The sequence below is a fragment of the Pseudoliparis swirei genome, chromosome 15 (genome assembly GCF_029220125.1).
Source record: "Pseudoliparis swirei isolate HS2019 ecotype Mariana Trench chromosome 15, NWPU_hadal_v1, whole genome shotgun sequence".
Classification (NCBI taxonomy): Eukaryota; Metazoa; Chordata; class Actinopteri; order Perciformes; family Liparidae; genus Pseudoliparis; species Pseudoliparis swirei.
The window spans coordinates 5,578,870-5,602,996 of NC_079402.1; the positions used below are offsets into that span (position 1 = coordinate 5,578,870).

General features: G+C 44.9%; 1 protein-coding gene across 1 annotated transcript in view; it reads left to right on the forward strand.

Moving 5' to 3' along the window:
* Nucleotides 1–24,127, forward strand: part of LOC130205664 (leucine-rich repeat transmembrane neuronal protein 4) — a 199,871-nt gene that overhangs the window by 67,448 nt on the left and 108,296 nt on the right. Inside the window, exon 3 of the mRNA XM_056433164.1 lies at nt 15,279–16,840. Coding sequence (XP_056289139.1) covers nt 15,279–16,840 — 1,562 coding nt within the window. The remainder of the gene's footprint in view (nt 1–15,278; nt 16,841–24,127) is intronic.

Consider the following 24,127-nt stretch of genomic DNA (forward strand, 5'->3'; position numbering starts at 1 on the left):
ACCTGTCTGTGGAGAGCGCGCGTCATGCGGACTCGGATGTCGCGCACCAGAAGCCATTAAAACCTGTAGGCTGGAGCTGACAGAGACGCGGATATGGGTGAGTTCTGATTTATGTTCCCTTCTTTTTGTTCTCTTCTTTTTTTAGATGAAAAACATGAATATTTATATATATATATACTCTCCAGCTGTCCTCCTTGCTCATAGTACCGCACGAGGACGCCTCTGTGTCTCTTCCGAGCGGAACCTGCATTGGATCAGATGTGTGCATCAAATAAATGGTAGCCTTTATACACAATTTAAAAACAACTCAAGACATGCACACTTGTGATGTGTACAGTGCGGGGTTTGGGTGTCTTTCGTCAAGTGGTTCGGGGAGCTTGACGGATGTGGCTGAAGCCCGCGTGCTGTATATATAGCCTGTGAGTCGCAGAGCTGCAATGTGTGTGTGTGTGTTCTTCTCTCCTCCATATCTTGGCGGTATGATTTATTATAACCCGCACTTCTATTTGTATTGCACAACGCTGCGCGCGTAACAATTAGGTTCAGCAACATCTCCAGCAGAGAAAAATAAGCATGCGTGTCTACATGAGGTCTATCCTCTTTTTTCTTCATCTTCTTCTTTTTTCTCTCTTTCTTTTCTTCCCATGACTAGTTAGAGTCGCTGGCTCATTGGCGTGGACTGAAATGCTAATGACGGAGAACGCTGGAAGCCAGTCAACTTTATAAAGCGTGGCGCTGCATAATCATTGATTTGGGCTTAATCTGTGCGCACGAAGCCCCCCCCCCCCCCCAACCCCGGTAGTCCATGCAGCTTCAGCCCGGGTGCTAACGCCCCCCCCCCCCCCAACTCTTGCGGGTTCAAGGCGATGGGGGATCGTGCAGGTTATTTTTTATTTTTTGTATATCTTTGTGCTTTAGCGGACTGATTCTCATGCAGACAGCCGGCGTGTTCTGCACCTGGCACCCGCGAGGCACTCTCCAAAAACCCTGCGCGTCCATCTATCAATATACTCTGCGCCTGTGTGTGTGCGTGTGTGTGCGTGTGTGTGTGTGTGTGTAAACACCCCACTCCTTCAGCAATGCATGATGTTGTTTCTCTGTCTGCGCGCGTGCACGTGCTTTCCCCCATCTTATTCTATATTATGAGTATGATATGTCCTAATACGTGTGCGTGCAGTTACAACCCACTGTTTTACCCCGCCCCCCACCCCCACCCACCCCCTTTTACTCTATCTCTCTCTTGCTATTTCACTGTTAGCTGTGTTGCAGTATTTCATGCCCCCCCCCCCAAAAAACTTGAGCTTCTTCTTCTTCTTCTTTTTCTTCTCCTTCTTCTTCTCCATCTTCTTTTTTTGTGTTCTGATTGCATTATCTGAGGTAGCCCTATAGTCTCCTCAGCCATCCCTAACTGGTATACAGATGGCCAAGTTCACCGGTGGTGCTGTGCCATTAATTGCGAGGCCGCATGATGTATCGACCCGCGGCGGGTTACTACTGCACCACATCAATATAAGCTACAACAGCGCAAAAAAAAAAGCAAGAAAAAAAAAAGACATACAGTTCGGGTCGCTATAGGAACTCAGATGTAATTTATGTGTGCTGCAAAGCAACCATATATTGTTAATCACAGAGGTCTAGTTTATAGCCCCCCCCCCTGCTCCTTAATTTAACACCAGAGCATGTCAGAAGAACCCTGCGTAGTTGACGTGCAGCAATTTTCGACTTCAAAACGCACAAGCCAGCAACCCCCGAAACGGCAAATTCTGTCGACCGCACGGCTTCATGCTGTTGCCCGCAATTATTTCATGATTATGCGTCGCCGTAATCTCAGTCCTCCGCCGGTGTAGCCGACTGTGATGCTCTTCATTAGCAGCATTCTAGATGCACTTATGTTTCATGGGCCATATCATTAGAGACCTGCCTTGCAGGAGGAGAACAGTTAGGGTAGAGAGATTGTAGAAGAAAAAAAAAGAGGGTGGAAAAAAAACAGGCAGTTGCATTTTGCTTAAAGATGAATTCAGGGGCCTGAATGCATCGTTTCTTTGCGACGGTGGCTCACAGCACTGTGTGTGTTACGGATGACCTTCGGCTGGTCCTCCGGCATCCAACAGGTAGCTCTGTTGAAATGGTGGAGCAGGTGATGGGGAGGAGATCAACAGGCCCGATGAGGGCCAGATTTCTTGATTTACATTTGCTCGTTTTGAAAGAAAAGACATGAAATCAATTGCTTGTGAGGCGCTCGGGATCCAGTATTTGTAACCTATAATAAACATGCTTATTCTGGCCAGGTTTGTAGGGCCTGGATGCATTGAGCTATACGCTAAGTACACCCCCCTGGAAAGGTTCGCCGGTAACATTTAGGAGATGTACTCATTTAATCTAATTGTTTTGAAGGAGGAGATTGAAATAATCTTTTCTATTCTCTCTGCCAAGGACACATTTGACATGGAGTAAGTCAGTTACACTGCTAAGCCTCACCCTGAGACAGCTCTTTAAAGAAATGTGGTGTTCGCTTTCCAAAAGTCGTGTCACTCTCAAGATCTAAAAGTCAAATGTGGTCCTCACGAATGAGTTACACAAGTTCCGATGTACGAGTACATGAAGAACGAAATCACCGTCTAGACGGATCTATTTCCTCTCAAGTGGGAAATTGCAAAAACCCAAAGGACGTAACTCGGCGCCCCCAGCGCTGTGGATTCATGAGGTTGACTTGTTCTTTTGCAAGGTGTCTGAGCTATTATAGGATGACATCGTAGAAGAAACGAAGCACGACCTTTACACTGACATATGAGGTCAACACCTGGTCTGTTTTGAGTCCTCAACAGAAGCAACACTGTCTCCTTGTTGTTTATTTACCTCACATTTACCATTTGTTCTCCCAACCCGATGCCTCCAGGGCTGGATGATCACTTCCACTTTCCTGTCATCCAATTGGGGTTACTCGAGATTGCCAATAGGCAATCTCAATTGCCGTTGTGCGGAGGAAGAGAAGATGTTAGGCCACAGCACACCAGTGAACATTCAGCATTGAAGACGTTGTCTTTGTTCAGGGGTCCCCAAACTTTTTCCTGTGAGGGCCACAGAAGTTTTCCCTTCTCTGATGGGGGCCGGGGTCAATGTGACGATTGCAGGGGTGCCTAAATGTAAACATTTATTGATTTCCAGAAAGCCACTGCACATAACCAAATATTAATAACCCTTTCCGGGATCTTCATAGAAAAAGGTTAAATACCCTGCATTCTGAATACATTTTTCTCTTACCTAACCTTTTCGCCATTATTCCGTTCTATTTGACAGGGGATAGTTTAGGATTTGCGTGGCCAGACTGAAAAAAAAAAATCAGAATGCGTCTCTGGTGTTCAGGGGGCCGGGCCAAATGTGGAGGCGGGCCGTATCCGGCCCGCGGGCCTTAGTTTGGGGACCACTTTAATTATTAAAAAAAAAAGATATAGCATCTTGTATTTAGAGATGATATGGGATTTACCCAGATGCATAAAATGAGCGTTCTCTGACCGAGGACAGCGCTGTTCTTCCCTCCATTAGAACAAGAAGTCAATGTTGATGTATTTGTCACATGCTTCCATATTTAACTAACACCAGTTCCGTAGTTATTTTATCCGAAACGACAATGTTTCCTTCATACATGACTCAATAGTTTGTTGTCTCAATAGTTTGTTGCCCAAAACCAAGATGTCGATGGCCAAGATGCCAATCCCAATCCTCCATGACCGCATATCACCAACCAATGGGTGTCGTCACAGTGATTATGTCCACGTCTATGGTTACAACTCACACAGGCTCCGCCCTCTACAGGAGTCCATGGGTAGTACTCCAATCACAAGCGCACATTCACTTTTTAGTCCAGTCGAAGGCCGAGGCTGTGTTTATCGAACTGGACTTAAAGTATTGTAACATTCCTCTAAATTATGTAGGCTTATATTTATAAAATAATTAATATTTTATGTAAATTTCTTAAAAGAATGGGTTAATAATAATGTATCCTCTATTAACAAAAACACGTTCCCCTTTGAAAGCCTGGGAGTCTGGGCATAGCGCGATAATATCACAACGTCCACAGTCCGTTTACCATTATTTTATTATTTTAATATCTCAATCCCAAATTCCATTCCATTCGTTAACTCATCCGATGGAGCGCAGAGCCACCTTTTGGCGAGCAAGCGTCTGGATATCCATGGAAAAGAGACGTCGAACGGGTTCGTAATGTAGGATTTCATATTCACTCATAACCCACGCTGATTACTTGTGCTCGGACATGTCGTTCCACCGGAACCACATCTCATAAACACACAGCAGGACGCAAATTATATAGATATTCTTTTAAAATAACATGTTAGAAATGGGGAAAAAGGGCTTTCTCATCCTGGATTGTTGCAGAATAATTAAAAACCCAAAGAACTGATGACTGCTTCTAAAAATAAAATGAAAGAAATGGAGGCAGGTTCCCAAAAATGTCAATGTTTCTGAAATGAACTCGCCGATGTCACCGTCTCTGAACTTTTATTTAACTTTGAACTTGTTCTGTGTTTTTTCTTCGTTGCTACGCTTTTTCTTATGTTGCTTGCCTGTATTGTCCAGGTAACACCGTCGGGAAAAAAGATGTTCGATTTAATATCGGCGTCGGGAAGAAAAATCCTCGATATATCCGATCCGATGGCCAACTGTTTCTCACAGATTGTATCAACAACAATTTAACTTGACAACACTTTGGCCTCCTGCAAGTGAACCCAGAGCAGAGTTCAGATAAAGGGCGAGAGACTTTCTCCACTGCGCTACAGCGAAGGCGAAAAGGTTGAAATGGTTGTACGTGTGTGAGTGTGTGTGTGTGTGTGTGTGTGACAATACTCCCTGCGGTACTTTTCCATATTCCACCCTAATCAGTGCTACAAATACAAGACAGAGCACACTGTTTCCCCAACCACAGTTGAAATGGGCCTAACTTGGCAGGCCCGGCTATCAGCTCAAAGATAATTGGAGACTAATAGGATGGCTTCGGCTGGTCTGGGGAACGTCCTTTCCCTGTGTGTTCGGCTTCTGTCCGGCCGCTATGTGAAGCCGAGGCTGAGGCCGTGTAGTCGCTTTGTCAATGACAGGCAGCCGATATCAATGAGCCACTTGTGTGCACTCAAAGTGCACCAGTTAGCGAGTCCATTCGGCAAGTTATTAAGCTACATTTGGTTTTTATTTTAGGTCAGGCAGTAAAGTGCACTTACGTGTGTTAGGGTTTGAGAAGCCAGAAAACAAGCTATCTTCCTTTGCTGAGAGACAGCCGGGGCCGGCTGCTACACAACTGAGCGCTACGCAAACACGCGCCTTGAGACCAACCCGAGCGTCGGCTCGTCCGTTAAGATCCCGCCGGTTAAACCGCAGAGGGCGATGTCTTAAAACCCCGTGATTCTCGTTTTGATGCAAGTGTCCGTACTTAAAAGTTCGGATCGGATCGAGGCGTAAAGACGTTTGGAGGGCGAAAATAAAAAAATCGGGCAAGGGAAAAGTGAAAAAGGCCACGACGGAAGATGCATAAGGCATCGACATCACATCACAGCAGCGGCCTGACAGGCTGCGTGGGTTCAAGGTCGTGAATAACTAGCGGATTTAAAAATAAATAAAATAAGGGAGACGGAGAGCAGAACGAGGGAGGAAATTATTCATCTTACTAGATCCCGCATGGGAACGGCGTCGTGGTGAGAGGTGCATCAGGTAAGAAGTAATGGAGACACAAACCCCCCCGACAAGTGACAGCTCAGAGGGTGACTTGTGCCTCCTTTGTGAATAAGATTAGAGGAGTAGAAGGGGAAGGAGATGGCTTACTGAGGCATTAGCGCACGGAGCACTCTTTAAACCGCATGCAGTGTCAGTGGGGGGGTGTGTGTGTATGTGGGGGGGGGGGGTGTGAGGCAGGTTCAATCTGAAAGAGATGGCGGAGAGTCACTCCTAATGAAGCGAGCCTATTATGCACACAGGAAATAAAAGCAAGAGGGGTCTGTTTCCGCAGCCTCTCGGGACTCGATAGTCAGGCGCGAAAATTTTTTTGAAAGCATGTTTAACGGGCAAACACACGTTTTGTTCCACGGTTAAAATTGCTTTCAAATGCCGCTGGAACATTACACATGGGCATTGTTCTATATTGGCATTCGTCTGGCGTGACAACCTTTTTTTTTTCTCTCTTTTTTTGCGCCTTTGAGGCACAGCGTTGTTGGCAAATTAGTTGAAGCGACATCTCGAAAAAAAACTGCCGTGTAAATAAACAAACAAATTGTTATAATCAATAGTGAGCGCAGATTATCTGTACAGTTCCATGGTTCCCTCCGTCTGTAAGGAAAGATGAAAGATTCCTCTGATAAACAAACTGTAAGTGTGACTCTCTCTCTCTCTCTGAGTCCCACTCTCAGTCAACACCCATATGGGATCAGCAGATGCTTGGCAAGGAGCGGAATGGCTATGTTAGATAGCATATGCTCCGTGATGACTCGGTGTCAGGGAATTATTTCTGACAAATCCTGAAAAGATTACGGAGAAAAAAAACACTGGAAAAATCCAAACAACTCTTCCACGTTTTTGTAGCTCGTCGTCAACGCGCCACGATCACTTTTGTGTGTCATATAAGCTAATTACAGCGCGACATTAATCTCTCATCACTGCGATAGTGGTTAATAAAGTCCACGCTTGATGATATTGCCTTGAGAAACACACATAAGTAGTGAATCTCTCCCCCCCCCCCACCATACCATTCCCTCAAGGGGAAATCAATGTATCTTAATGACACGTCATTAGCGGCTCTGTAAAGGGGAACGATTTCAATGGAAACAGCTCTGTCTCACCTCAGAACAAGGAGCGATATCACGGGAAGCTACTGACCACTTGTTCTTCACTTTAAAAAAAATATTATTTGAAGCCGAGCCGCACACACACACAGACACACACACGTCACATGGCTTTTGGGTCACATTATATTGACTTACTGCCATTATCTGAAGAATTACCATAACTTTCAATTCAATTCAGTTCATTTTGTAAAGTCCGAGACCACAAATTAGGAATTTGCCTCAGAGGGCTTTAAAGTCTGTCAACATAAGACATCCCTGTCCCAGGACCTCACATCGGATCAGGAAAAACTCCCCAAAAATATAAAATAAACTTTCAGGGAGGAAACAAATGGTAGAAACCTTCAGGAGAGCATCAGAGGAGGATCCCTCTCCAGGATGGATAGAAGCAATATATGTCATGTGTACAGAAGGAATCATGACAGAGTAACAACACATTCAATGAATAAGAAAGAATAACCACAGCAGGCACCAGCTTTTTCCTCACTCTTACCCTAAACCTAACCTCACCTCGAGCCATACCCCAACCTTAAAGCAAGTCCTCACCATAAAATGTAATGACTTTCGTTATGGAAAAGCAATGTATCCCCAAACAGATCAACGCTCCCACAGGACGGATTAAACACGCCCACATACATGCACACACAATTAAGAAATTGACATCATAGAAAAGTATTAATTCTCCACAGACACATTTTGGCATTCAGTTAGTTGCTTTCTGCAGCACAGATGAGTTGTGTAATTCCATAGGGTTTATAGTGATTTTTTTCAATCTCAACCAGTGGGAAGGAGAATCGATGAGTCATGCTGAACCTGTGCTGCTTCCGTTTTGGTTATACTTGAAATGGCTGGAGTTTTGAATTGAAAAACGCCTCCGGGATTTCATACACAACCACCAGCTCTTGACTGTTAATTTGCTCTGTACGCGCTTGCCTTTTCACAAATTATCTGCCTCCGCCATTGGTGCAATGCCTGCTTATGGGATGACTGAATACAAACACAGACGCAGATATGACTGAGCAAATTGCGAGATGCTTCGCCTCAACACTGGTTGTCGGTGTGGATTCATTGTAAACATGCAGGGTGCACATTACATTAGGTTTTTGTGATTGAAAAAAGACTTTTATGACCAAATTAAATCGGCAATTGACCAAAGAACCAATAATTTTTTTTATTATCTCATAGCTGCTATTGCTTTAAAATAAACCAATACAATAGTATAGTCAATTGTAATGTACAAGTGATTCTCAAGAGTTTTTAGTCACAGTAAAACCATGAATCCTCTGGGCCCAAACAAGTCATGTGTTACGATCTCAGACACTTAGGAAGTAGGACCCAATTGCACGACCCGGGAGACAGAGATAAAGTATTTGTAAGTACTTTATTTTTCGGTTCTGCAGTGAACAAAATGAAAGCGCCCGTGGGAGCGCTCACGTAGGGATCAAAACTTTTCAAGAGCCCAACATAACCCGACCTGATCATGGCAAAAGACCAGACGAACTGACAAGGAACACTGGGAGACAGGGGAATTTAAGCACATGGTAACAAGACACAGGTGGGACCAATCAGGGCGGGCTGACACTGATGAGCATAGGAGACAGGTGTGATGACAGGTGAAAACAATCAGGAAGCCTGGAATGAGAGAAAGCGAACATAAATGACATGAACCTCTCTAGCATATCTGTCGGTGCACAACAGTACCCCCTCTAGGGCCAACTCCTGATGGCCCAGGCTGATTGTAAAAGTCGTGGATAAGAGTCTTGTCTACGATAAATGAAGCAGCTATCCAGCTTCTAGCCTCAGGACCGTAACCCTTCCAGTCTACCAGGAATTGCTTGCCCTCCCTATTACGGACCTCCAGTAGCTTACGGACCTTGTAAACGTCACCCCTTCAAAGAACTGGGCGGTGGAGGGGCTTGAGGCGGGAACAAGTGTGCTCTCACACACCGGCTTGATTTACTAACGTGAAACGTTGGGTGCACTCTCAAGGTCCTGGGAGTTGCAAGCGCATCATGCCCGCGGGTTGATGACTCTGGACACTGGAAACGGACCCACAAATCTCGGAGCCAGTTTCTTTGAGGCGACATGGAGTGGTAAGTCTTTGGTAGAGAGCCAAACCTTTTGGCCTGGACTGTAGGAGGGCGACCCTGCGATGGCGTCCGCCGCAGCCTTCATCCGAGCTGAACTGGAGAAGAGACTGGCGAGCACCAGCCCAAACTCTGCGACAACGTCTGATCATGGCATGTGCCGATGGAACCATCACCTCTTCCTCGTTGTTAGGGAAAAGTGGAGGCTGGAAACCATTGACACAATGGAATGGAGAGAGACCTGTGGCCGCCGGAAGAGTGGTATTGTGGGCAACCTCGGCCCATGTGGGGTGGTCACTCCAGGTGGTCTGGTTCCGGGAGACGGGACAACGAGCGTAGTCTCTAGTTCTTGGTTCAGACGCTCCGACTGTCCATTTGACTGAGGGTGATATCCTGATGACAGGCTGACGGTGGCACCTATGAGTCGACAAAACTCTTTCCAGAAGGCGGAAATGAATTGTGGACCCCTGTCGGAAACAATGTCATTAGGGAATCCATGGATCCTGAATACGTGATTCATCATGACCTCTGCGGTGACTTTGGCAGAGGGAAGCTTGGTCAATGGGATGAAGTGAGCCATCTTTGAAAATCGATCAACCACTGTTAGAACCGTAGTCTTGCCTCTGGATGAGGGAAATCCTGTCACAAAATCCATCGAAATGTGTGACCAAGGACGATGGGGAATCGGCAGCGGCTGGAGCAAGCCCATCTTAACTTGACCTGAGGTCTTATTACACGCACACACCGGACAAGCCGCTACATACTCGGCCACATTTTTCTTCATGGATGGCCACCAGAAACGTTGTTGAATCCTGAACATTGTTCTTGCTACTCCCGGATGGCACGAAAGCACAGATGAGTGAGCCCAGTGGATGACCTTGGAGTGAAGAGCCTCAGGAACAAACAGCAGATTGTTGGGACACTCGCTAGGCGCTGGATTCATGACATTTGCCTCTTTAACGTCTGACTCCACTTGCCAGGAAAAGGCTCCGATCACCCGGTTAAGTGGAAGGATGGTCTTGGGCTCTACCGCAAGTGGTTCGGGATCGTAAAGACGAGACAAAGCATCGGGTTTTGATTCTGAGACCCGACGAAAAGAGAGTGTGAAGTTGAATCTACTAAAGAAAAGTGTCCACCTGGCCTGACGGGAGTTGAGACGCTTAGCCTTTCTTATATATTCTAGATTCTTGTGATCTGTCCAGACTAAAACGGTTGCTCTGCACCCTCTAGCCAGTGTCTCCATTCCTCGAGGGCAGCTTTTACAGCTAACAATTCCTTGTTTCCCACGTCATAATTCCGCTCTGCCGTTGTCAACTTCCGCGACAGGTAAGCACATGGATGCATCTTGTTGTCTTCTGCAGAACGTTGAGACAGTACTCCTCCAATTCCCTCATTGGAAGCATCCACCTCGACCATAAACTGGCGCTGGGGATCTGGAATGGTGAGTATGGGAGCTGAGGTGAATCTATCTCTGAGAAGTTTGAAAGCAAGATCCGCCTGGGGGGTCCACTTGAAGGGAACCTTAGGAGAAGTCAGAACATGCAGAGGAGCAGCAACAGAACTGAAATTCCTAATAAACTTCCTATAGAAGTTAGCAAATCCTAGGAACTGCTGAACCTTTTTCCTGGAGTCTGGTGTGGGCCACTGGGATACTGCACTGACTTTCGCAGGATCCATTTGGATATGATTAGGTGAGACTATGTATCCTAAGAAAGACACCTCTTCTGTGTGGAACTCGCACTTCTCTGCCTTGACATATAGCTGATTATCCAGTAGTTTCTGCAAAACTTGGCGGACATGGTTAACATGAGATTTAGCGTCTGGGGAGAAAATCAGTATGTCATCCAGATACACAAACACTGAAATATTCAAGAATTCCCAAAACCTCATTCACAAAAGCTTGAAAACAGGTGCATTGCACAGTCCAAAAGGCATTACCAAGTACTCATAGTGACCATTCTGAGTGTTGAATCCAGTCTTCCACTCATCCCTTGTTTTATTCTAACCAAGTGATATGCATTTCTTAAATCCAACTTGGTGAATATCTTGGCCGTTTGAAGCAGTTCAAAAGCAGATGACATGAGTGGCAGAGGATAGCGGTTCTTCACCGTAATGTCATTTAGTGGACTGTAGTCTATGCAAGGTCTCAGAGACCCGTCTTTCTTTCCCACAAAGAATCCCGCTCCGGCTGGAGACGATGAAGGACGGATAATCCCTGATTTGAGTGAAGAGGAGATGTATTCATCCATTGCTGTTCTCTCAGGTCTCGAAATCGAGTAAAGTCTCCCTTGGGAATGGGGGCTCCGTAAGAGATCAATGGGACAGTCAAAATCTCGGTGAGGAGGTAGCGACAAGGCTTTAGACTTGTTAAACGCTTTTTTAAGTCATGGTAACAGCAAGGTACCTTGTGTAGATCAGCATAGTCAGGGTGTTCTATAATGATCCTACTAGAGTCTGTTGTTGCATTAACAGGTTGCGAAGTTTACACCTGCCCTTACAATCCTCTCCCCATTCCTTAACTTTCCTGAAGGCCAGTCTATGTGAGGATTGTGGATCTTCAGCCAAGGAAACCCCAAAATAATCGGGTGCTGAGTCGACTCAAAATATGAAATTGCATGTTCTCGGTATGGTCCTTATTTATAGTAATCCGTATGGGCTCAGTGCAATGGGTAACTGTGAACAACAAGCGGCCGTCTAAGGCACTGGCACTAACAGGATGAGATAGCGGGACAGTTTTATTTTTAGCTGTTTGACTAGGCCCCAGTCTATAAGGCTTTCGTCCGCCCCTGAGTCTATTAACACACCCTGGTCAATGGTCTGATTGTTAATACAAATGTCTACCTGAGTAACAGGTCGAGGAGGAAGTCTGCGGAAACTTGCTCACCAGCGCCCTCCTTTTGACTGGTGAGCACGATCTTTCCCGGCATGAAGCGAGTTGATGACCCGGCTGGCCGCAGTAGAAACAGCAACCCTCCGTGACGAGCGCTGCCTCTCCTCCACAGAAAGCCTGGTTCTTCCAAGCTGCATGGGTTCACCGGAGCCATTCGGAAGTGTAGTCCTCTGATGGTCCGGTAACATGAGCTGGAAATCCTCCGCTGGCGGCGCGACCCTCCGAGGCGAATTCTGGAAGCTGGGAATAACATCTCGGTTGCGTCGGCGCCTATGTCCGCTCTCTTTCGAAGACGGTTATCGATCCGGATGGCCACAGCGATGAGGGATTCCAGATCCGGTGTCTCCAGTGGAGCCAGCTGGTCCTTTATCGGTTCAGTCCTGTCATGAAGGCGTCACGAGCGGAACATTCCATCCGCTGTCCGCTGCTGCTGTACGAAACTCGATGGCATAATCAACCACCTGACGGTTGAGCTGACGTATTTGAAACAGTCTTCTGCTGGCCTCCGTAGCAGGCGATGAGTGGTCAAAATGCGCCTCATAGTCTCTATGAAATCGGCCAATGAGTAACATAGTTCGGTGTCTCTAGACCATTCTGCAGTAGCCCAGGCTGCAGCTCTTCCCGTTAAATGAGACACAATAAACGCCACTTTACCATGCTCAGATAAAAGCTGCTGGGTTGTGTTGAAAATGCAGATCACACTGTACCAGAAAGGCTCTGCAATTCGAAGAGTCTCCGGAAAATCTCTCCGGAAGAGCCAGCCGTAACGGGAGGAAACAGCCTGACCTGGGTCGTCAGTTGGAGTATTGACAGGCAAATTCTCAGCTGTGCATGACGTCACCGCAGGAGCAGTCTGTTGATGAGTGAAAAATTATTCATTTGGGCAACCAGTTGTTGCATCTGTGTAGATAATTCTTCCTGAACCCCGGCCTGGCGTCCTCTCAGCTCTTGTATTTCCGGCTGACTTTGTCCAGTTTTTCCTCGTGATGAAAAATCGTCACGCCCTGTACCGACAGAGCGGCGTGAGCGTTCTTGGGTCGGCTGGGTCCATAATGTGGTCAGTTCGTTCTGTTACGATCTCAGACACTTAGGAAGTAGGACCCAATTGCACGACCGGGAGACAGAGATAAAGTATTTGTAAGTACTTTATTTTTCGGTTCTGCAGTGAACAAATGAAAGCGCTCACGTAGTGAGGGATCAAAAACTTTTCAAGAGCCCAACATAACCCGACCTGATCATGGCAAAAGACCAGACGAACTGACAAGGAACACTGGGAGACAGGGGAATTTAAGCACATGGTAACAAGACACAGGTGGGACCAATCAGGGGCGGGGCTGACACTGATGAGCATAGGAGACAGGTGTGATGACAGGTGAAAACAATCAGGAAGCCTGGAATGAGAGAAAGCGAACATAAATGACATGAACCTCTCTAGCATATCTGTCGGTGCACAACATCATGCTGTAGACCTATGCCTGAATATATTTCCACTATCATGTGGAACAAATTGGTGTCAGACAAGCCGCTGTCCCTTCAGACAATACCCGCTCGTCATCTGACCTCAAGACGGTATCAGAGACTTGATTCAGATTGTTGAAACTGGGAATCCAGAGTGTCTTGTTCTAAAAGTATTCAAATGTGTGTGAAAGATATTCAAAGCAATTCCAGAGTCTCGCTTTCTTTCTACCCGGTGTTCATCTGTATTACTCTTACAACTCGTTCTTTGCTCCAATCTACACAGAAGTTGCACTGTGGTTGTGTTGTACAAACATATATGCAGTGTAATGTGAATTTCTTATCTTCTTTGTTATATTATCTTTGACACTATGTAAAGGGACTATGTAAATCATCTTCTGTCCTGTAAAGATATATTGCATACCATCCCCCATACCTTTTGTCAAAGGTAACAATCACCTGTGGAGACAAATTATAACAAAGGACCGGATGAAGACTGATTGATAGGTGTATAATTCCAAGGATCTTTAAATATCTACTCAAGGGACCTGATCGTTTGACCGATCAAAGTACCTTGAGACAAATGTCCTCCTTAGTTCCCCTAAATACATGTTTTTTTATAGATAGTTTCTTCGATATTCGTTATTTCAGTTTATAAAGACTCAACATTTGGTGTGGATAAATGTTGCCGTCACGGCAGCTGCAGACACTGGTGGTTGGACGGCACCAGGTTTGATGACTTACTGTAAAGACATTCTCCTCAATTGTAGAATGTGATGTGACCAGTGCAACCTTAGGTGTTATAAAGGTTGTGTTGTAGGGATTGTGCGCGAGGGTCCGCATGGGGGGGAGGTGTGAACAATGTACGTTTCAACCTTCGAGTCATCAGGTTGAGTTACAACATTGCTTTGACAGTTCAATGGAAATAGGGGGGTAACAAGAAAAAGAACAAATGGAAACTGTAAATATTGAACTGACAACCATTTTTGCAGATAAAAAAATCCTAAGTGACCCTGACAAGTGGACCTCATTGTTAAATTTTGACAACTCCACATAAATCAGCATCTGGAAGAGTCTTCCTTCCTCTAGTGTGAGGGGTGGAGCTGGCGGGCATGATGAATAACAAATGGATTTTTTATAGGGTATATTTACCTCAAAATGAAGCCAACAAACATTTAAAAAAAGGGTAAATAAGGTATGAGCTCTTAAGAGGGGTCAACTAAACAGAACTACACTCCGGCTGAAACAACTTAACATAAAGTTATTCTAAATCAACAGAAAAAACTGACCGAAGACTGAAAAAATCTGGACTCAAAGGGTAACATATATAATGGCATCATCGGCCTAAACAAATGGGTAACACAAAGACTAACCAAAATACAAATAAAGCTCAAGAGAACAGATAACTTTATATCAATATATAGAAACATTTCAGCAATAAACTAAAACTAATGTATAATTAGTTGAACTAAAATCTCTAAACTAGAAAACACAATCCCCCTATAATCTGGCCACACTTCGTACTTTTTCTTTGGCCACTTCCTGTATTTAAGAGCTCCAGCCGGACAATATGTCCCTCCAGCAATTATAGATAAGGCCAACTTATCTAAAGTGTCTGTAAAGAAGTTATCTAAATGTGTGTGATTCAAATATAAACTACTATACTAACAACAATACAAAACACATGACAAGTATGACGCAAGAAACAAAAGCTATTTGTCACAGGTTATGCTAATGTATGTGCAAATGTGTATTGTATAAAAAGGTCAACAGACTCAATGAGCCTATAACAAATCATTAAGTGATGCCATCACATCTGGTGTATAAAAGCTATTGTCTTTTTTTTTTCACAGAAAAAAAACAAGCTACTGCATTTGTATAATGCATTCTTTTACCTGAGAAAAATTATAAATGCTAGGTTACGGTTTCTGCAATAAGTCCATCTACTTACCTTCTTTTTTTTCTCCTTTGCTATTTTCCTCCCCTCCCTTCCCCTTCCTGTAGGCTCTGCTTTGCGGCGTCGCTGGCTAGTGGTCCAACTCCTGATGCAGGTGTGGCTGGCAGCAAATCCAACTTTGAGTGAGCGCCCATGCCCCAAGAGCTGTCGCTGTGATGGCAAAATTGTCTATTGTGAGTCAAGCGCCTTCCGCGATGTCCCCAAGAACCTCTCCGGAGGCTGTGAAGGCCTCTCTTTGCGCTACAACAGCCTCGTCAGTCTTCGCGCCGGCCAGTTCGTAGGCCTCAACCACCTCATCTGGCTCTACTTGGACCACAATTACATTGCCACTGTGGATGTATTGGCCTTTCAGGGTGTCCGCAGGCTCAAAGAGCTGATCCTGAGTTCAAACAAGATCACGTCGCTCCACAACACCACATTCCACCCTGTCCCCAATTTGCGTAACCTGGACCTGTCGTACAACAAGCTGCAGTCCTTGCAGCCTGGGCAGTTCCAGGGACTACGGAAGCTCCTCAGCCTCCACATACGCTCAAATTCTCTCAAAACCGTCCCGATGCGTCTGTTCCAAGATTGCAGAAATCTCGAGTTCCTGGATCTGGGTTACAACCGCTTACGCAGTATCACCCGGAATGCATTTTCTGGCCTAGTCAAGCTCACTGAGCTGCATTTGGAGCATAACCAGTTCTCGAAGATCAATTTCTCCCACTTCCCTCGCCTCTACAATCTGCGGGCACTTTATTTGCAATGGAATCGAATTCGCTCAATGAACCAGGGTCTTACCTGGACCTGGGCCTCCATCCAGAAACTGGATCTGTCTGGAAATGATCTGATGGAAGTGGATGCCGTTGTTTACCAATGCCTTCCTAACCTGCAGACCCTTAACCTGGACTCCAACAAGCTGACCAATGTCTCCCAGGAGGTGGTTGATGCCTGGATCTCTTTGACTACAATAAGCTTAGCTGGGAATGTATGGGACTGTGGCCCGGCTATCTGCCCTCTGGTGGGCTGGCTGAGAAACTTCAGAGGGGCAAAGGAGACCACAATGATCTGCGCCTCCCCCAAGAAAGCCCAGGGTGAGAAAGTGATGGATGCTGTCGAAGCTTTTGGTGTTTGCCAATCAAACCCAGGGACAACGCTCACCCTGAATATCCCTCCAACCCCATCCAGAGACCCTCTGCAGACTGAACGCCGACCAGCCATTCGGGCTTCACCTACTGGTTCTGGAAAGAGAGGAGAGGGATCTATCAGGGGTGCCACATTGTCAGCTGTTACCCCAGCTGGGGCACTTCCCCCGGAGCAAGACTTGGAGCCTGTGTCCTTCCACAAGATTGTGGCTGGAAGCGTTGCCCTTTTTCTATCCGTCGCGATGATCCTATTGGTAATCTACGTGTCTTGGAAGCGCTACCCCAGCAGCGTCAAGCAGCTGCAGGAGCATTCGGCAGCAGCCCGCAAACGCCGCAAGAAGGCTAGAGAGACGGAGCGCACCCTGAGCTCTCCACTTCAGGAGTACTATGTGGACTACAAGCCCACCAACTCTGAGGCCATGGACGTGCTTGTGAATGGGACCGGACCCTGCACCTATACCATCTCAGGCTCCCGAGAATGCGAGGTATGACCCACACCACCGCCACCCCTCCTAAACAAAACTCTGTTTTCTGCTGCGACCGGAGGTAATTATTTACACTGCTTTGATAGATAATTAATCTGAATACTTGATTACATAGCCTGACACAGCAGGTTTGGTAAACACTGCGTACCAATGGATTATTCCAGAAGTGGTTTAGCATCACTTTGTGTAGAACAAGATAGCTGCTGTTTTCAGATCCTTGTTTGTATATTCGCTTAAACCTTAATCTCTGCTGAGTTTGTTTTGCCGCAAACTGCACAGACAGACACATAAATCAGACTGATTGTATTTCCTATTATGGATAATCTTGAGCCTCAGCAATGCTGTTTATGATGAGACATTTGTGCTTGTTTAGGTACTTGTTTTTTGTGTGCTTGGGTACCACTGGCTTTGTGCTTTGTGTGTTTTTGCTCCACTGCTATTCAATCTTTGATGAGCAGTACTGTGTCGGGACAATAGCTGCACGGCGGTTAGATTCACTTCCGGACAACGGATCAGAATGCTAAAAGAGACGTGTCACTGAATAGAGCTTCCCCTGAGCTGATGACAATGCCCATCGTACCCCAACCACACATCCTTTTTCTGATACGTGTCCCTTTTTTTTTACGCTGACTTGCTGAAGAGACTCACTGCCTTAATTGATAGTCACACAAACTAAAATGCATACTTTCATTGGCCATCCCACACAGGGATATAAAAAAGAAGAAATTCACATTTTGTGACATACACAGAAAGAAGTGTTTGATAGTCCCGAAAGGAGTGAGAATCCCTTGTAATGTTTTGTACACTGGCAAGTGAAATTCTTCAAAACAGTTTTTAGAGACTGAATCAATAGGGGAATACTACTCTTCTCCTTTTGCTTTCAGCTACCACACTCAACCAGACATATTGCATCACTCTTGGTTAAACATTTTTTTTTCTACTGATGCTTTTATGCAGGTTGTCCGAGCTATATCTTACTTATTATTGATGAACCGGTACAGTTGTTACAGGGAGCAAAGGAAGGGCTCAGCCCACCTGGCTGATTGGCTAGACCAGCATCAGAATCTGTAACCCAACCGCCATAATACATATTTTGGTTAAGCTCTCTATATATTTTCACATTACCAGCACTCACACTAAATCCAGTTCCAAGGTTCTCTCGGCATTTCCATCAAATGGATTTCTGGCAGGCTCTCGAGAGAGGCATGGCGATAAAAACAGAAGTTTAAACAACGAGGTGGAGGAGGAGGACTCTATACCTCAAATGATTTTCCATTTCTGTTACTGGCCGTCTGGCTGTCCTGGAGGAAGGTCGCCTGGTAATAGGTTATACTTGCAGGACTGGGAAGAGGAACCACCGATCACAGCTACCGTTGTGTTGTTATTTACCCTGTCTGGCCCCATATATGCTTTGAGTGCATCCTTTCAGCCTGCAGTGCTTTTTTATGTTAGTTGGATTAATAAAAATAATGTAAAACAACATTGAATGTGATCTTGGATGGAGGGGGAAAAAAAGAGGATGCTGCGGTTAATTTTTAACAAATAGAATTCGTACTGTACAAGCAACCCTGCATTTGAATGATCTGCGTTTCACATTATCGCATTTTACGAATCTTTTGTGGCTTCAACTCAACACGCCGTGCTGTCAAGTAAACAAAATGTGTGCAATGTTTACAGATCAAAACATAAAGCACCGCCTGACAGCAATATGCATTGAATGCATCGAGGCTAGCATAATCCATTCGGGGAACATCACACATATTTCTCACAAATAGGATTTTACTTTTTTTTTTATTGCAATACCAACAAAAAAAGGAAGATTCACACAACACTTATTTGCCTTTGGGTTGGTTTGGATTTCATAAGCTCGTACAGGTGTTTATATTCCTGTTACCATCCACCTGTAATGTAAATAATGAGTTAATTAGTTAATACACAGCAGGCGAGAACTGCTAAAGGGAATTATATACATATGAAAATTACATGAGTTGCAATTAATATTAATATTCTCAATGACTGAAAAAAGACACAGGGATGGATATGGATTACATGTTGATATCCTTTGTAAAATGAGGATTGTTTTAATTAATACATGATTGAAAATAGTAATTAATAAGGACTTCTGGATTACGAAAAATACATGCATGCGTTACCATCGTGTGGTAGAGAACCGTTCATGCCAATAGTTATATGATATTAGACGAGGAAATAAAAGGGGGTGGTGCTGTTCTAGGTGGAGATAAACAACACCAGCTGATTGGTTGCCTTCCTCTCTGTCACGTCACAAGGGATGACATGGATGATCGTCATTCCCAACACTCATTTTCATTCCCGGTGTCCCATGTCAGTTGGATTGGAACAATTTCACACTCATATTGCTCATATAGACGGTATCTTTTAAAAGGTGACCCCCCCCAGCGCACCCCTTCCCGCTTACTCTCTAAAGCAGCGGTCCCCAACCTTTTTTGAGCCACGGACCGGTTCCGTGTCAGAAATTATTTTCACGGACCGGCAATATAAATGACATAATAAATATGACGTCATACAATTATACGAAGGGCATAAAGTGACAAAACTACAACTCATCATTACGCCGAATTAGTGTGAGCCGTGCGCTTGTTTACCTGCAAGGAGCCGCTAATGGAGACGGCGACACAGACGTGTGTTTGGTACGCTGCTCCTCACCGAGTTCTGGTCGCTGTCATTAGAACACCGGCAGAGTTATTGTGTGAAATGTCCCTTAAGGCCACCATCATTTGCATCTCGAACTAATTTTCTTCTAGCTCGGACGGGCTCGATTCACCGGGTGGGTTTGTTTACATGGGTTGCAGGTCTATTCTTTACCGCTCAAACTTTTTTAAAAGCCTCTTCCACCCGGTCAACGTCTGAAACATGTAGAATATTCCGCTGTTCACTCGCCCACACAGCAGCGACTTTATCGGCCAACTTGAAAACAGTTGTCATTTCCCTGAAGTGACAGAATTCATTGAGCAGGTTGAATATGTTTTAAGATTCTTTGTCACTGAAATGTGCCGCCAGCAGAGGGTTCGGCGCGTGAGACTCGCCTGCAGCGATAAACCCGAACTTTAAGACTCCTGAACGCGGCTCAGACGTACACACGGGTGGATCCGGTCCTTTTTCAAAATAAGATATTTTGCCGACTGATTACAAAAAAAAAAAAAAAAACTTTATTTATTCACTTTTTTTCCGCGGCCCGGTTCCAACCAAGCCTTGGACCGGTACCGGGCCGCGGCCCTGGGGTTGGGGACCCCTGCTCTAAGGGACCCCGCCACACAAGCTACCTCAGTGAAAGCTAGAAGCAAGCCTGCCTTGTACCATTGAAATCTTTGTGTTAGCCTTTTATCTTGACTTGCTTGAACTTAGTAATGTAGCTGGCTCTTTTGTTAATCTTTTATCTGTGAGCCAAATAAAGGAGGAATTAAGCCATACTAAGAGGGGCAAGGGCCACATCAACATTACAGAGCCAGCAGAGGTTTAACAGCTCAGGGAAAATAAGGTTCTGGAATTATCTGTTATTCTTAGACAAGTGCCGAGGAATTGTGAACAAAGAAATAAAAAGCTGTAATAAAAACATTGAGTTTAAGTGTTGTCCTTTTGGGCATAACAGGAATAGACCCAGTCATTTTATGAGAATTCTGACGAGGAGAATGAGGGAAATGACTCGATATACATATGTACCTAAAATAAATAATATATATATATAGAAATGATCTCCAGTAGGTTGATTGATTCAGATTTACCAACTCCTTAAACTATAACGACAGGAGGATAATCTGGCACAGCCAGGTGACGTAAATCCGGCCATTAGCGGATTTTTTGTTGTTGATGCGTTTATAACATTCTGTAAATATTACTAAAAAAATACATGTCATCGAAAGCATCAATAATTACTGAAATATTGACATACTTCCCTTTTATTTCCTTTACAAAAGGTTACATCGATGTATTTTTTAAATTAGTTTTTACATTTATTTTATTATTTATTTAAAGTAGGCATCAATTAGAAATTTACAGATGCCTTCCAGACAATTGACATTGCATGTGCAGATTTTAAGATGATGCTCATTTAACGTATACATATTTAGAGCAAGCGGTGTAAAACATAGGATAAACAACAACAAAGAGATGGAATGAAACAAAAAACTGACATAAAACAATGTATAACTAGGGAGTGATCTATTCTCTATTGCACATGCATTTGGTTTATAAAAATAAAATCAGGACTATGAGGTATGTAGCCCATGTTTCCCAATATGTCAAAAACTGTTCCAGTTTGTAGTTGCCAGGTTATCTCCATGTTGTAAATGTCCACTGTAACATCCGTCCATGTTTTCAGAGTAGAACATTCTTGTGTTAACCATTTTCTGGTGAAAGTCTTTTTGCCAGCCACTAGAAGTACATTTATTAAATATTTGTCTCTTTTTGACAATGTTTTAGGTAAATATCCCAGATACATGGCCTACCTTTTAAAGGTATTTCACCCTCAAACATGTTTTGTAGGGCGTGTGTATCCCTCTCCAATTAGTCTGTGAGTATTTGGTGTTTTCTTTTTTTATTATTATTTGGAACATATTTGGTACATAACGCAGTAAAAATGTAGTGTAACTATTATTTCCATAGTTGTTCATCTTTTTGTTAACGTATACAAACAAGACAACAAACCCAACCCAACCACCAGGAAAAATTAAATTAAAAAAAGTACATAAAAAAAAAAGTACATAAAAAAAGTCAAAAAGAGGTCACCTCATTTCGCCGAGCCAGACGTCTCCATACATACGTACGTACACGAACCTAAAGACACGCATGTCCTGTATGTCCGCATGTAGACCCAACGGCATCACTCTACAGAGTTTTTTCTGTTTCTAACTGTTCAGCAGGACAATGAGTCGTCGAGGAGCGGCACTACGGGCTCCCAGTTATCCACCTTGCGTGTCCCCCCCTCCCCCCTCCTCCGCTTTCCACAATCTACTAATTGAGTCAATACACTGAGGGGATTGCTACTGTCAACACGGGGGCACGTGGGCCTCCGCTCTCTTACGGATGAAGCCTCGACGTGGCAAAGTAAAAGCAGTGAAAGTGTGTTGGTGTGAACATATGGAGGCGAAGCTCTCTCTCTCTCTCTCTCTCTCTCTCTCCTCCATTTTGTGTCTTGAGAGATACATATCCTTGTGAATGCGTTCTCTCCGGCCTTATCGGTCCCGCTGTCTCTCGTCCCCCTAAAACATGGTGGAGGGGGGACGGGAACTATCAGTCAGACGGTCCCGAGTTCATCACGGCAATGCGCTCACATCTTGTTCCTTACATTCCGTTGCTCCCGCATGGACATAAATCACTCCGGCGAGAAGGGGGGGGGGGGGAGCATCTGCACTCCCGCTCCCCGACACCTTTCACCATCTCAGCTGCATGGCATGGCCGTTGCCAGTGGCTCCGGAGGGGGGGGGGCGCGTGTTGTTTATTCCCTTCCTGCGTGTCACTCATACCTTTTTCTACCATTTGGAACCCGAGCCATCACTATAACTCTCCACATGATTGTTCTTTCATCAGCCCCCCCCCCCCTGGTCCAACCCTGACATGGGATGCGTGGTCGGCCTAGTGAGTTGGCAATCCTCATTTTCCTGTGTCACTTCAACCTTCCCACAGCACGGATTATCTGTATCACTCCCCCCCTAGTCTGCTTTTGATATTTTCCTTTCTCGCGGCGCTCTCGATTTGACCTGATCTTGAAAGTCGGTGACTTTTTTTTTCTCACACTTTTGCCAATCCCTTTTCCCCTCCATCTATTCCATCTTGTGGCCCCGCCACAAGTTTAACCCTTGCTGCCATTGTTTTTTGTTGTCGTGTGTGTGCGAACAATTCCTTTCTTCTCGCTCCAGTTTTCTTTTCCTTCTGCTCAATGTGTCGAGCATCATCCGCCGCCGTCTATCCACATCCTCTCATTCCTTATATCCCGGCCCCTTTTCGCGGTCAGAGCCCCAGTGAGTAAGTAACACAGAGAGGCAGAAATCTTCTCTTTTTTGGACAATGCTTTGATGACATCAGTTTATTTTGTACAGCCCGATACCACAAATTACGATTTTGCCTCCGAGGGCTTTGCACTCTGTACACATACGACACCACCTGTCCCAAGATCTCACATCTGACATGCCGGGCCTGCTCTGCCGAGACCTAATTGACTCGGTACCGTCTCATCTTACCCAACTTTTTCCTGAAAAGTCATTTCTGCCTGGCGGCCATTTTCCCTTTTTTTTTTATACCCCCTCTCCTCAGCCTTTCCTTTGTTACTGCTGCTGACCTTTTCCAAACTACAATCTCATCCACTTGCTATAATGTCACACGGCAAATAGCTGTCTTTGAATTAATTAATGTTGTGCCTATTTTCTGAGAAAGCCTGACATCTGATGGGAAAACGCGGACCGACGATATGGCCCCTACTTCTCCTGAATGGGCTGCTGCCCTTTAACCGACTTATGCAATAGGTTACGCAATAGGTTACGCAATGCTGCCGAGTCGCAATTATAACTCGCTACAGCACAAAGAGGGAAATTACTCAAACTCTGGTCACCTGCACGTGTGGAAACAGGGCCGCCAGACGCTGCTCTCTGCCAATAGGATCCTAGCAGTTGGTCCTCTGCCAGCGTTAATCTATTCTATTTTTTTTTTACGATTGTTGAAATTGGTGAATCATGCACGTTGTCGCGACACACCAGTCTACTATTAAAAAAGCAAAAAAACATGCGAGATGTCGCAGTAACGCTTGTAATCTGTATGCTGCCGACATTCCCCTTGATATCCCATCCTCATGTACTCGGAAATAAAGCGACATTTACTGTGCAATGTTATCTTGCATTAAGCCGGGTAAGGTTCTGTACAATGTGGGTTTTATGGAAACTACTTGGCAACAAAAACAACGAAGATTGCCTTCTTAGTTAAAACAACAACAACAACAACCTAGCATTAAATGGGACCTCCTCCCTCCATGCTACCTTCACAGTAATTATTCATAAGCACACAAGATCGCTCATCAGCAAACCCAAACAGGTCATTTTATTATTTTGTGTGTCGTTAACCAATGGGTGCTCTTTTACGTGGGGCGTGTACCTGTATGTAAAATCCACAATCGGAAACCAAAAAACTCGGAAAAAAACCTCTGTGTATTCTTTATCAGGCGTGTCAAATATTTATGATACAAGAAAGCATTTTGTGGCGGGGGGGGTGTTTGGTAATCGCTGTTCACAGCGGGCCTCGCGACTGAAATGCGATGCTTCT